Source organism: Plectropomus leopardus, chromosome 18, assembly GCF_008729295.1.
Source record: "Plectropomus leopardus isolate mb chromosome 18, YSFRI_Pleo_2.0, whole genome shotgun sequence".
In the NCBI taxonomy this organism is placed as follows: Eukaryota; Metazoa; Chordata; class Actinopteri; order Perciformes; family Serranidae; genus Plectropomus; species Plectropomus leopardus.
In genome coordinates, this window is record NC_056480.1 from 29,666,420 (window position 1) to 29,682,079 (window position 15,660).

General features: G+C 38.3%; 1 protein-coding gene across 3 annotated transcripts in view; it reads right to left on the bottom strand.

Annotated features, from left to right (window-relative positions):
- Positions 1 to 15,660, bottom strand: part of LOC121957600 (gamma-aminobutyric acid type B receptor subunit 1-like) — a 102,839-nt gene that overhangs the window by 73,088 nt on the left and 14,091 nt on the right. For all 3 annotated transcript variants that reach the window (XM_042506256.1, XM_042506255.1, XM_042506254.1), the window contains exons 2-6: positions 11,555 to 11,689; positions 7,136 to 7,306; positions 5,434 to 5,535; positions 3,754 to 3,819; positions 1,181 to 1,372 (exon numbers count right to left, since the gene is read on the bottom strand). In XM_042506256.1, coding sequence (XP_042362190.1) covers positions 1,181 to 1,372; positions 3,754 to 3,819; positions 5,434 to 5,535; positions 7,136 to 7,306; positions 11,555 to 11,689 — 666 coding nt within the window. The remainder of the gene's footprint in view (positions 1 to 1,180; positions 1,373 to 3,753; positions 3,820 to 5,433; positions 5,536 to 7,135; positions 7,307 to 11,554; positions 11,690 to 15,660) is intronic.

Here is a 15,660-nt window from a genome sequence, read left to right on the forward strand (position 1 = left end):
TATACTGGTATTAGTCTATGCACGTCAGATAAATATTATTATTAAGTATAAATAAGAAAACAAAGTATATCTGTTAGTGATTCCTTAACTCTCATATTGACATAGTTTAAAACTAGTCTATACTACAACAGCATTGTCACGATATGTGACAGCTGTGTTTTGTGTTTGTGTTTTTCTCTTTCCTGTTATTTTTTCCCCTTCCTGATTCCCTCCTCCTTTTTCCCTTATCATGCTCTAGCCCTGTGTGTGTGCGTGCGCACGCGTGTGTGTGTGTGTGTGTGTGTGTGTGTGTGTGTGTGTGTGTGTGTCGTGGGCGTGTTCATCAGCCGCTGCAGGGAGACACACCTGTGCCCAATCACCTCATCAACCACCAGCTACTCATACCCGGTCTCTTCATCACTCCTACTGCTGCGGTGACTCAGCGCTCTCTCGGATCTCATATCGCTTGGCAAGTTTTTGTGATCAAATGTATTTTTCCTGCATATGTGCTAACGTCATTTTGTGTCCTCTGCCAGATGAAGTTTTTCTGGTGTCTCCCTGCTCCGCTCCATTCATTCCACTGTCTCCAGTCTACCAGTGTCTACCTGCCACTCCACCAGGGAGCCCTGTGAGGCAATTCCACTGTGCCACTCCACCTGCCTGTCTTCGTCTTCATCTCCGCAACAGTTTTTGCCTTAATAAAGCTTATTCAACCAAGCTCCCTGACTCCGCTCTTTGCTTTTGGGTCCAATTAAACCAAAACCTAACAAGCATAATCACATTGCTGAAATTAGTCTTGGTTATTGGTTTTGATGTGTCTCCCCAGTGGACACATCTGGCCACCCCTATAAAATATTTCTGTCACTGCCTGAAATCAAAGCCAATGAAAGCAGATTGCTGTATCAATAAAACAATGCTTGATATTAAGAAGTCTCAGAAATCCTTGAAAAACACATTTTTTCTTTGAAGAGGTCTTACACATTTTAAGCTATGGTTTATAGCCATAAAGGAAACTAAGGATAATGTTGTGTGTACAAAGTGATGTTTTTTTTTAACTTCGTACAGTTATTTTGCTGCTGCAGCAAAATATAAAAACTGCATTAGTGCATTTACCATAAATTCCCTGCAGCCTCTGAAGCTACATATGATTCTGTTTAGCTCAGGGATAATAAGCTACATAATAAGACGATCTCTGTCTTACCAAGTTAGAGGCTCCTCTCACTGTCTCTGGGTTGAGCATGACAATCTCAGTAGTCACATGACCCTCTACAGCCTCTGTCATCTGCTCCACAGTGCAGTTAATGGACGGGTCCTTGATCTTAAACCAGTTGTCTGCGTACCAGCCGATGAGGAACCACACGTACTTCTTCCCATACAGCTTCTCCTTGTACACCTGCACAGGGACAATGGAACAATGAGAGGAGGGAGAAGGATGTAACGCATGAGCAGCTACAGGAAAAAAGAACAAAGACAATCACATCTGATACATTTACAACAAAGAAAAGAGAGGGCAAAGGTGAAGATCTCAGTGCTTCTTCTCTGGTCCAATAAATAACATGCATGTCAAGGTCCAGACACGACAAACAGACATAAGACAACTTGTGGCAAAGAAAGCCCCTTGCTGTGTCACCTCTCGTTGCTGTGTCTCCACCATAAAATTGCACATGAACACACCACTAAAACTGAACTGAACAAATCCCAACAGTCAACCAGCAGGTACATTCTGCACCTGCATGAAAGGAAATACTCCTCAATACTAGCATAAAGCGGTTGTCTGTAATCATTATTCTAAAAAGGAAACCGGAAGACCGTCTTGACGCTAGTTAGCCAGTTAGCACATTAATGATACAATCCAGTGTTGAAAGAACATAGCATATTTACCAACAACACGAACTATCAGGAAATGTTTCTGCTAAATAGCACAGTGGCTAAAGAAAAAACTCTGATATAACAAGTGTGGTACAGCCTCACTCTTTCTTAATTTTAGCCATTTGTTTACTTTCCTCGCCTCTATTTCTCTTCTTGTGCACTGAGCTGACTAGCCCATATTCACTCATGACAAGCTTTACCGCTGAAATGCGGAAAGATATATGACAAGGGTCTACAAGGATCTACTAGGGTCAACAATATGTGACACACTGCAGCAACGAGGGCTGTGGGCGCTCACTAACAGCCCAACTTTGACAGACGGCTGACTGTCTGCTTGGTGTGTCAGGGCCTTTATATTGTTTTTCTTATTTTATCTGTGTCATTTGAAATACCTTCAGCTTTTGTCATAATGATAATGATATTTGAATGGATTCGATGTTTTCTCCAACAACCATCATTATGTGCAAATGTCCCACTGACAATACGCAAACACAAAGTATTACAAATAGTGTCCTGAGCAGAAGTACACATTGACGTAAAGCAGAGGTTACCATAAACCCTTATTATGAGGAATGTAGAACAACAGTTGAATGCTCCCCCTGCTGGAGGCTGCTGGTAACTACTACTCTTGATATTAGATTTTACATTTTGCATTTTGAAGATAAAACATGAGAAAACACAATGACCACTATGACTATAACCTTTTATGTAACATGAAAGTGCTCATACATCAGAATTTGAATAAGAGATGCATGTTGTATGTAGAGTGCAGAGAGAAATGAAAAGTCCCCTGGCTGTGTGCTTCAGCCTCTTGTGGTCAAAATGAGTATTACAAAAAGAAACACTGTTGAGCCCTTATTTTCCTCCTGGAAAAAAAAAATTCACTGGGTTCCACACATGGGGAAAAAAAACCTAACGTAACGTAAAAAAAAAAAAAAAAATCGCAATTCTTTTTTCATGTGTCAGATCGGGTGAAAGAAAAAAATTCTCCCCAATTTTTTTTTGAACTTAGAAAAAGGATCATCAGAAAAAAAATTTCACTTGCCCCTTGGTGCTTTTGTAGTTCTGCCTGCGCTGCGGTTACAGATCTTTAAAAAATCTCAGAATTTAGAAAGGAAACACAGAATGATACAATGCAATGCGCGCACACACACACACACTAACACACAGCGCTGATCTGAATGACAAACCACATTTGCAGTCATGGTAAGTTTGCTGTGGATTGACTGGTTTTTGGAGTGGTTTTTATGGATCAGTTTGAGGAGCGAGGGATTGACATTATGCTGATATGGCACACTGATTGACAAGAACATTTTAAAACAACACTTCATATCAGAAATGTAATAATAAAAGATTATCTCATCTCGTTTAGTTACTGTATGGAGCAATGAAAATATGCATGCACTGGCACAGCAATGCACAGTCAGTCAATCAGTTCTTCTTTCATTTAGAATGTTTTATTTTATTTGATTGACTTGATCAAGATGTGTACAGGGAACACCGGGTTGGAATATTCATGTTTGATATTAAGTATATCAGATTTTTTTTTTTTTTTTAAGGGGCGTAGGATTTGATAAGTACTTCCTTGTTCCTATGCTTTGACATTCACATGACATTGTTTTTTATAAATTTAATTTTTATTTTTTAAATTTTGTTTAACTTGTTTTAAGCGTGTTCAAAATAAAACTCAAATCTAATCTAATTTAAACCAACCAACAAGTAAATAAATCACAGTCTGGATGGAGAATCTACACACTGGGTTTATTGTGAGGGGAAACAAAACTTAAGCACTGAAACCCAAAAACACTTCCTTTTAAGCACCCTGCATTTCAGCACTTTGTAACATGTCTTTGATATTTAAAATTCATGTTAGCTGAGATAAATGTGAACAGGAAAACACATTACCTCACAGAAGACTTTCCTGGCCTCCGTCTCATAGAACAGGCCGACAATAATTCTGGCATCTTGGCGCTTGGAAAGGCAAAAGAGAAGGACAATGTCACACACAGGCTGAAGATGAAAAACACAAGTTACAGGCCCTGCAGTGGATGGAAAGACCAAAGCCAACCCTGGTCCCAGCTCCTGCACCACACAGCAGTCCACTTCCTCTGCACTCGCTTAGATTCATGCTGTTACCATGGTTTCTGTCCAATTAATCTTGCACACCAAAACTAGGCCGGCATGCTGGGCAAGGTCATTGTAAAGTGTGTTGGGTGTGTGTGTGTGTGTGTGCATGTGCATGTGCCATGAAGGAGGCAATTCAGACTGACACAGGTGGAGGGAAGATGGAAGAAAGGTGCAGAGCTGAGATAGAGGCTCAGTATCCCTCCCCTCATTAAAACCCTTGAGCTGACATTTTACTAAAACCCTAAATCAGACTCATACTCAAATAAAAAAAAATTGAAATATCTAAAGAATCCAACAGCCCCAGCTTTGCCTCTGGGAGTTACTGCTTAAAAATAAAGAACTGTACAGACACTGAACTCTACACCTTACCATGTGCCTCCTTCCCCTAATCCTAATTAAACATGCCCTTGTCGTATAAATGTAATCATATGCTTTGTTGACGTCCTGACATTTGCTGTCATGTGTTTGTGTTGTCTCAACACAAACACATGCAACAAAACCCCACCATGTGCTTGTGTTGACATCAGGGTAGCAGCACTCTGCAATGTCAATAGCAGACTCAGAAAGACACCTAGAGCGTAATATTTAGATGCAGAAGTCCACTGCAACACAGCAAAATGTTATGACTTGAGATGAGAAAGTGTTGTGTGCTGTTTCATGACATACTGACATGTTAAAGACTGCAATTGCAAGAACGGTACTTTATATTGTATTCTCGCTGGTCAATTAAGTTGTCTTGGATGTCTGGGGAAATCAAACTATTCTGTTCATTAGGTGAGTGAAATCTGAATTCCCCTTTAATGATCTTTTTTTCTTAATTCCCCCCATAACTGTTAAAGAATAACTTGACAGGTCATTTTTAAGCAACTTAAAGCCCCTATACCTATTTTTACTTGTTTTGTCAATTATTTTTTGGGTCAGGAATTAATTTTCAAGCTTAACTTGAGGGCCATCATGGACAATGAGTCCTTAAAATGTGACAAAAAGTTATGTGACAACCAGCTACACAAACTCCATCTGGTATGTGGATGAGCGACAGATGTTCTGTCAGGCAAACAAAGAGTAAGATACAGCACATTTTGAGACCAGAAGGTTTTGTGGGAAAACAAAAATGAATTTGTAAACCAAGAGCAAAGCTGTCACTTCCTGAGCTAATGCCTATAAAGACTGATATATTTTTGGTCATCGTTAGCGGTGCTGTATCTGAGCTCTTCACTGTTGGCTTCAGCATGTTGCCCAGATTTGACCACCGTGTGGGCCACTGGGCAGCTGGAGCTACAGAGATGAAGAATCTTACTGAATGACTCCATATTCTGGGCAGGATACTGCTCTTGTAAATTCTCGGCTATTGTTGCCAAGTATCCTGTAGCTCCCTGTGGTGAAAGGGCCAGACAAGGCCTGACTGATTGGTGTTCGGCTGCCTGCTATGTGAAAGAAGGAAGGAGGAAAATCTGGCACCTTGAGGTTTTTAACAGCCACAGCAGGGTCGGTGAGGAAGCTCTGACGAACGCTGATTTCAATTCCTGCCTCCTTCACCCTCTCCTCCAGATCATCCAGAGTCTGTCGAACACAGATAGACACACACACAATAATGAGCGTGCAGAGGATGACAGAACGAGAGAGACAGCAACCAAAATAGGTGTGGGAGATAATGGAATGGTAGGTCGCAAAAAGAAATTTGAAGAACAGTAAACAGCAATTGAAGTCAGAGTAAAGTAGTGAGGGGGAAGATGAGTTGGTGGCTTATAAAGATGATGTTGGGTGCGTGGGTGATGATACCAACAGATAAAACAGCAGGTGACAGGAGAGAGGCAGAGAGAAACCAATCAAGGGAGAGTAGATGTGATTGATGATGGGGGGAGAGAAATGGGAAATGAGATAAATGAACAAATACTTCTGGAGCAAAATCCGAGGAAACAAAGAACCCCAATAATGCTTTAAAACTAAACACAAGATAAGATGATAAAATCTTTAAATGAGTATCTCTCTTGCACACCATTCAACATGAATGAAAATCCAAAGCTTGACAGTAGGCTTGGGTGGTATCATGATATTATGGTACACCAGGGTATTTAGAAATCCTGAAGGTATGTTTTTCAATACCATCATAAATACAGGCGCTCATCTTTTTGTTAAACTCTTGTATGTAATGCACAGCATGCTCCACTAGAGCTCAGTCTTAGGTATCTACGGCTTTACAAGCAGCTGAGCTGAAAGACAGCGACACCTGTTGGTGGAGGGAGAAGTTACAGGAATGTAAACAGCCGGCGGCCAGCAGGCAGAGAGAGACCACCGGGAATAACATATTTTTTACATTTAACTTGGTGAAATAAGGATTTGTTTGGAGCAAACCAGAGCTGCTGATTATTGGAACAGTGAATTTACTAACTAGATTACTAACAAGAGTAACCAAGATGGTTTGGGTGAGTTTTATTTATTTTGTCATTTTGTTTCTATTGAGTTTAGTCATAGAATGTACAAAGATGAAATTAACATGCAAATGATATAATTACATTTTCAGATTATTTTTGAGTCAAACAATGCATGTTTATTTGGAAAAATAAAAATGTATTTCCCGTTCATGCATTTCCCCTTTCAAATTTTTTAAATTATGAGAACTATATAGTGGAGCATTTTGTAAAAATTAAAAATCAAATGTCTTTTTCTTCTTAATATTAATTATGTCAAACAATGTGCATACTTTGAGATGAAAATTAAAATACAAATTAGATCATGGAATTTTAAATGTTTATATTATATATTTTAACATTTATTAATCAAATAATGTAGCCATATTCCAAAAAATTTGTTTAGTGGGGCACTTTTTTGAATATTAAAAGCAAATGTCCTGTTCTTTCTTGTTTTAATAATGTCAAAGCATATGCATTCCCACAGATGAAAATTAAAATGCAAATTGTGTTCATGCATTTTTATTTTCAGATTTGTTTTTTTTATTTTATTCCTGATCAGCATATGCTTCCATAAGGGTTTAGGGGAAGGTCAGTTTACAGATTCAGAGTTCATCATGTAATCACTGAAATTTTGCATACTGGAGGTTGTGCAACAAAACCTGTGAAACCTTTAAATCACAATGGACAGTATGTTATTATTTAGTTCTCTGTACATCTTTTAAACACTCCCAGCTAAATGCATGACTCACTGATGTAAAAACTTCTGTTGTTTGCTGAATGGTGGCAATCTTGGTCCATTTCCACTTCTGAAAGAGCTGCACTCGGGTGGGGTTGTGCAGCGTGGCAGACGGATGAGTGCGGAAAAAGGTGGGAAAACGCTGGCGGTTGGACAGAGCTGGAGAGCTGGAGCCATACGACAACTGAGACAAAGGGTGACAGAAACAAACACGTTAAAGCTAGTGATCTCCTGATGACTTAAACTGCTGCAAAATGATGACAAAAGAGAACAGAAAACATCAAAATAGGTAGCAGCTAATGTTAAAAAAGAGGAGCTAAAAATATTAACATTTTTTACAAAGGAGTCCTCTGAATAATAGCTAGTGTTCAGTGTACTTCAACCAAATGTCACTGCTGGGCCCACAAACTTAAAGCTGCATTTATCAACATATTTAAAATCTATACAAACAGTATAGTTTCAAGATGAGAGTTTAAAGATTAGTGTGACCAAAAGTATCTGACCAAATGTCTCCCCTTCTGATCCCGAGGCATGGCATCGAGTGATGGCCAAAAAACAAGTTTTTGCAGAAAGTTGGTCTGCATTTAAATATTTATAATATAATTATAATTTATAATCATTTTATCCTAATAGACATTTATGGGAAATTTTGGCATAATTAGCATATGAATTATTGAGTGTTGGCCAAAAACATGTTCTGTGTTGTCACAGTGACCTTGACCTTTGACCATCAAATTCTAATCAGCTTGTTTTGAGTGAACATTCGTGCCAAATTGGAGGCAGTTCCTGAAAAGCTTTGAGATATTGCCTTCACAAGAATGAGACGGACTGAGTTACAGTGACTTTGAGTTTGACCATCAAAATCTGTTCAAGTTGAGTCTTAGCGGATGTGTGTGCCGTGCCGATGTTGTACAGTTATCATAGACCTAGACACCCTAGAAAAGTTAAGTCCATGGGAATGGACAGTGGATCTGAAGGGGTTAACTGTTTTTCACAATCCACCTGCAGATTGCCTTTAGTTTTACATTATAAAGTGGACAATGACAAAGAAATATGGGTCACAGTCTTATTGTTGGAACTGCACGAAAAGCTCTTTCTAACAGAAATAGCAGCACATATTAAAAATGAAGGAACACATCTGAAACTTTTTTAGTGTGAGAGCACTTTCCTAGCATTCCCCAAAGAGTTGAATGGCATTAATACTGTACTTGCTCTCACTCTCAGCTCAGTGATATTGCTCTGTCAGGATCATGACCTGCAGACAGCTTAACTTGTCTGTGTCTTTCGCTCCACAGATTGCAAAGCCCCTTGAGGCATATTTGTGATCTGAGATGTTGGGCTATATGAATAAAGCTGACTTGAGTGGCGTTTCTGTTGGATGTTACATTGAAGAAGTATTCCATTTCATAACAAGCTCTCTGCCAAAATTTCCTAACATCTCAGTTTCAATACTTTAACGTCGGTAAATAGAGAACAATTATATTCCTTTTAACAGGTGCCTTTATTTTTTAGTCCAGCTTTCAAACTGCAAGTCGTGGTTTTAACCCCTCAGTTTTGTTTTTCCACATCCAGACACCTTTCACAAGCATTTCAGCCCATGGAACCTGAGACAATTGGTTTGATTCCTTTTGAAAACAGGAAAAAGGAAAAAAAAATGTCTGGAAAAAAACACCAAAAACTCATAAAGGTGACAAGAAGACGACTGGAAAATAAACAGTGGGGAGAATATTAGATATTATCCAAAAAAGGAAAACATGTCTAGAAAAGTGTATGTATTGTTCTTATATATATATTAAAAATTATGTTTCAGGAAAAAAAATATTTATGTATTTTTCATTTTTTAGGGTCATCATATTGTCTATTTTAGTTATTATACCCCTATTTTACCCTCTTATACCCTCTTACCTTTTTTTTTGCTTATTTTCAGGTCATTTTCTTGTAATTTATTTAAATTAATTTCTTCCTACTTTTTGATGCCATTTCTTGTTAAGTTACTCATCGGTTTCTTTCAATATTTAAAAAAAAATTCAAGTCAGTTTGCTCAGGTTTCAGAGGGATTATTATAACTAAGGATCTCAGAATGTTTGACAAAGTGTTTGTCTGATCATCCAAAAGTGTCTGAAAGCCTTTTCCAACATTCAGGTTAGTGTTTGAGTCAGTAACACAATGATTTATCATTTATCTTTTATATCCGGGTTGGTATGAGGTTCAGACCGTGGGCGGGGCTCTTCTGTGCGGAGTTTGCATGTTCTCCTTATGCCTGCGTGGGCTCTCTCCAGGTTCTCCAGCTGCCTCCCAAATTCCAAAGACATGCAGGTCAGGTTAATTGGTGACTCTAAACTGCCTGTAGGTGTGAATGCGAGCGTGAAAGGTTGTCTGTCTCTTTGTGTCAGCCCTGTGATAGTCTGGTGACCTGTCCAGGACGTACCCCACCTCTTACCCAATGACAGCTAGGACAGGGTCCAGCCCCCCACAACCCTTGCGAGGACAAGCGGTTACTGACAATCAATGAATATATGTACTATAACTATTTATTTCTTAATTAATTAATTTTATTTATTTTAAATAAGACCTGCTTTATTGGAGAAATCACTATAACAAGTGTGACCATCCCAGCCCCAGCTACAGCTTGAAAGCGTAAAAATAATTAAACTATAGCTGTCGCATCTTGTGGAAAAACGTCTTTGCTTTTCCCATTTCTTGCCATTGTTTCGAGGTCTGAGATAATATGGTTAACTCTTCAGAATGAACAGCAGGGAGATGATTAGTCCTTATCTGCATTCAAAAATCATTCTGTTTCCTCAGCAGCTTCTGTTCCTCTGTCCCCACAGACGTTACACTGAGCTTTCCTTCACAACATAAACACAAATAAATCCATGCATTTGTCAGTTTATCAAGGTGACAGCTCTGTCAAAGGCGGATCTGTCCCCACTATTGGCAAACAAATGATGCAAAGTAACGGACCTGGAACCTGGAAAAGTTTCTTAAAATTAATAATAATTCTGTCATCTAATTTAAAGTATGTAAATATGTTAAAAAATTGAGTTTTTTGGCCCCTTTTCCCAATCTCATTTAAAAGTAAGCTTTTAAATCTTCAAATCTTGCAATTTGCAGAACATTTCTTGTCAAGTTACTAATTGCCTTTTTTCCCATGTTTTTAAAAGGAATTGTGTCAATGTTCTGAGGCTTCAAAGGTTTAAATACTTGTGAAAGACGTCTGAACGCAGCACAAGAAAACTGCTATGACTGACGACTTCAACTGATCAATATTCCACTTTAAAGTGACTTCAGCTTCATGCAGACTCTATGATGCAAACCTGGAACAACCTTCGCTTTCACCAATGTGCATTGCAGCTCTGTGTAGTCATGATGTGAATACATTAACCCTTTAAACCTGGAGTGATCAGTTTTCTTGTGACTTTCACAAGCTGTTTGACTGCTAAAGATCTGAGAACACGGGTTTGATTTTTTTCATAAACATGGGGGGACAGGCAATGAGCAATACTGCAAACAATGTTTTAACATATTGCAAAGAATTGGTAAAGGTAACAAGAAAATGCAATGAAAATGAGTTTTAAAGAAGGGCGGAATTTTATATTTTAAAAAAACAACTTATTATTATTATAAAATATGTATATATTCATAATTGTTATAATTATATTTTTAATTCTGTTTCAGAAAAAAATGTAACATTTTTTTCAATTTTCAGAACTTTTTGAGGGGATGTTTTGTTTCTCTTTTTAATGTAATTTTGGTTTTCCTAATGTATTGTTTTTCATCTATTTCTAAGGTAAGGCAATAAACTTGCCTTGCCATTTGTTTTTGTTTTGTTTGTTGGTGTTTTTTTTTTTGTTTTTTTTAACTTTTTTTCCAGGGCAATGTTCTTGTAGCTTCTTACTAATTTTTGTTCATTGCCCATCATTAAAACTGTAATATGAAGTTTTTATCAAATCCAAATGTAAAGAATATTGGTGTTATCAAAAACAATATGATATGGCACATCTCTTGCTTAATGCCTCATGGACAGAAACACTGAGTGTAAACATGGCGTCCTGTTAATCTTTGATGAATGAATCAGTATCACAACTGTGACCAACAAATCCATGTGTGTTCCTCTAATCTGACTGTGACATAACTCAGTTTTCTGTCTACAGGTCAACCGTTTTGGCCAAAGTGCTCTTTGTGGTATTTTCACACAACAATACCCACATATCACTTATCAGCTAAACACTGTGGGCAGCATGTTTTATCCCCTGTGGACCAGAAATACAAATCCATGACTTTCTTTCTACCAGAGGATTCTTTCCTGGAAAGAGCGACCCAGCCAAGGCAACATTTTGATTTGTCCTTGTGTTATGCTGTGGAAACACATTTAGTGGAATATAAGAAGTTTGTTTTGAAGATCTGCATACAAGGAAGTGAAAGTTCTTACCACGATGAGGTTCCACATGCGAGCGGCCTCAGCCACCAGCGTGGACACAGAGCTGCAGCCCGGCATCAGCACGATTTTAATGGGCTCCGTGTACAGAAGGTCATACAACAGCTTGGTGGCTTCACCTGGATCACACTGTGGAAACACACACACAGGACAGCAGGACAGTCAGTATGACAAACACACTACATCCTTCAGAGGGATTGCAGTTTAGCTTTGACAGTATGAGATAAATGACCTGTAGCCTGTGTGAACAGGTATGTGGAATATGCAGCATGACAGCAGGTTTGACAGTGTAAAAACAATTTAAAAACCAGGTTAGAGCTCTATGATATGACAATATATATCATCTGACATTTAAAAAAGGCCCGCTCAGAACCTGGAGGAGCTCACGACCATAAGAGGGGCCACCTCTGTCCCTTCGACATGGTTTGGATATAAAGTCAGACACAGAACTAGGGGTGGATGAATATACAAATAAACTGAATGTATCACAGCTTGTTCCACATGCGATAAATAAAATTATTTTAGCCACCACATGAGACGCTTCGGCATTTCATTTTTCCCTCTCTCTCTCCTACTGCTCTCTGCCTCTCACAGACACACAAACATAAAAAGCAGGGATTTTGCAGAGCCCTGATTGCAACTATTTAATCACATTTTGCAAGCAATGAGCACCAAAACAAATTGGAAATCTTTGCAATCTATGAACAGGAGAGCAGTGGATGAATCATCATACTGTCATTACAGTTTAACTTTCTGCTAACATCTAATTGTTGACTGGCAGCATCAAGTCCACAGCAAAAACATCAACACTTTTGGCCCGAGATAAGCCTGGTCCTTCAAATTAAAGGCTCCATGAGTTCCACTCATAACAATGTCCATAACAATACTTTATTTAACTTTACTATAAAAGTACTTTATTTAACTTTATACTTGTCTTTATTTCACATTATAGCAGTATTTTATTAAACTTTATTAACAGAATCTATCCAACTTTATTTTAGTCAGTGGCTACTTTATTTGTAACAGTGCTTCATTTAATAATTTTGTATTTTAGTAGTTGTTTGGAGGAGATTTAAATTATATTGAGATACATGTTGTGTATCACAATATAGCCTAAAAATGTTGTGATATTTTTTTAAAGCCCTATTATGCAGCCCAGGTAAAGCAAAATCAGTGATTTTTCACTAAATGCATTACAATTGTGAGAAAATACTTGTTGAAAACATTTGAAAAGACTGAAAACTGTCATGTCAAGGAAATTGTGTTAAGTTGTTTTTTGTCTTGTGTCTATGTTGTCTTGTGATTTCCTGTTTTATTTTGAAATCCTAACTCGCCTCTCGTTTCAGGTCACCTCCTTCTTCCCTTTGTGTGTTTTCCCGCCAGTGTGATTGTCAGCCCCGCCTTGATTGTCTCCACCTGTTTCCCCTTACCTTTTGTATATATAGTCCGCGTCTCCCTTTGTCCTGTGCCAGTTCGTCTTGTCTCGTCTGCCAATGAACCAGCGCCATATTCATGCCAAAGTGAAGTTTTTGTTGTTACTCGCTCATTCGCATTGTTCAGGTTTGAAAACTATTTTTATTTGATACTTTGTTGGACTCTAGTTTTTTCATACACCTCATTTGAGTGATTTTTTGTCGATACTTTGTTTCCTCTTCTGAGAGATTTTTGTTGTTACTTTTCCTTTTCAAAGTGATTTTGAGTTTTGCCTCTGCCTGTATAAAGACTTAACTGCTGCCTGAAATAATAAAGTGTTTTTGTCTTTTTGAAACCTGGTGTCGTGCATTTGGGTTCAATTCTAGTTCAGTCTTGTCAGAAAACTGTCTAGTTATATACTATAACTAAAACCATAACAAGTTTTTTGCCAGCTTTGTGGGTTTTTTTGGGCGGGCCTAAAGCCTGCTAGATGAAGCCATCCTCAACGCAACCCCTCCCCCACTATAAATGAATAAAGAACTGCTGCAAACAACACATGTATTTCTGATATGAAAACAAGTAAAAAGTTACAAGACAATTACCTAAAAAAATGAGAGAAAAAGAAAAGTAAAAACAGAAACCAAAACCAAGAAAATGGCTGTTAAAAAATTATGAAAAATGTAAAAATATATATCTATACATTTTTGTTCTGTCACATAATTTAAATATATAATTCTACTAATCTAAATATCATTTATTGGATATTTTTTTCTTTATTATTAATTTATTGTATTTTCTAATAATCTTGCACCTTTTGTAAAGAGACATTTTCAAGGTGAGGCACGTTCTAAGGTGACCTTGAGTGGTCTGGAGACAGCGTGTCTCTGTGTAATGCTGGGAAAACATTTACCCACCAGTCAGGCCCCATTATCTTGATCCACACAGCAGCACGCCTCGCTTTCCATTCACAGCCTATAGTCAATGAAAAATCAATACGCCATTTAAATGATAATGGTGAAGGCGTGCTGGCCATTCGTTCGGATCACTGTTGGTAATTTGATTGGGCTTTTTTTGTCACCATGTCATTAACATTTGTCATTGAATCGTATGATTTCATCACACAGGCCACCTTCAAAGCAAAGAACATATCAGAAAACTCTCCACATGTTGACACGAGTAACTTAACAAGAAACAGCATCAAACAAGTTTTCCCCGATTCTGTATGAGGAGGCATGATGATGCAAATCTGTGTGATAAAAGTGAAGTCAGAGCACACTTTGTTACATCATGCAAGTGCAATGTAAGTCAATACGATTTGTGAAATGGCACGCAGACTCAACTGTAAAGTACACATAGCGAAGCTAAATGTTTTGTGGCATTGTACACAGAGCTACAAGCAACTCATTTTTTCACCTCACTGTACGAAAGTGTATCAAAATGTTCTTTTACTGATACCCTCAATGTTTCTCAACAAAGACACAAAAGTCACGATACTATATTGTTTATGTGGCACACATAAGATAGTGTGGTGATTTTCACATGCATAAATGTAAACAAAGTTAATTCGTTTTAGCTGCTAGTGTGGCCAGACAATACAATTAACAGTGATAGAGTTTCTCTCGCAACTCTGTTAAATGTTTACTCATTAAAGTGCTTTGTGGTGTTTAAATATACTTTTACACATTGTTAAAAATGAATGACTGAAGTTAAAAAGCTAATTATTTACTGCTAGTGACATTTAAGTCCCGTCTACTGTCCAAACACAGGGGTCGTGCAGGTTTGGCACGTCACACCAGAGAGAGTGTTCAAACCAGCTGAAAGAAAGTGTAATTGAAAAGAGTGGCAATGTGTTTGAATTGTGAGCATACAGAGTTAAGTGGGGAAAGTAACTGTAAATCACAGGAAGCAGGACAGAAAATGCATTTATGAAAATGTGTATTGCTTATATGAAATTGAAAAAACAAGTGAAAAAACAGATTACATTTCTGTGACTGAGGCACCATATCTGGGACTTGAAACATCTATGTAGTCCAGTTGCCAGAAGAAAATGCTGGTATTGTACATTTCTGCAAACCACAGGTTTGTTACGTTTGAGTACATGAGCTGACTGACTGTCAGTAGGAGGTGGAGGGGATGGTGGACGGTCTGTCACCTAGGAGAGATGACTGCTAAGCTGCAGAGCACAGTTTGAGACTTACAAAACCTTTTGTTTTGTAAGGAAGCCATCACTGGTTTTCCTGCTGCTTTGGTTTCAGGATGTTTCTCTGTGACCCGTTGCTGTTTTTCTGTTGGGGATAGTGGCACAGTAAGCAGTTGTAGCCGAGGTATTGGGAAACCCCCCTCATGACTTCTATTGAAAATGACTTGTAGCCTGCTGCTGTGTCGCTCAGAGTGTGAACACCACTCTCCGCTGACTCTAAAGCCTCATTCCCACTGCACAAAGAATCCGCTAACACCCGCTAACATCTGGCTTTTTAATGCAATGGGAATGCGTACAATCTGCATTCACACCCGAGTCAAATGACTCTGCAGTGAAAACGGGTGAACGCATTATTTTCAGGTCCTTAACGGGCGAGATGCAATGACGCACCGTCATTAATTACTGTCCATCTCCTCCTCAGCAGCGCTAAAACACAGATTCAAACACATCTGCACCGAGTTTGAAAGGGGGACTTATTAAGTAACGC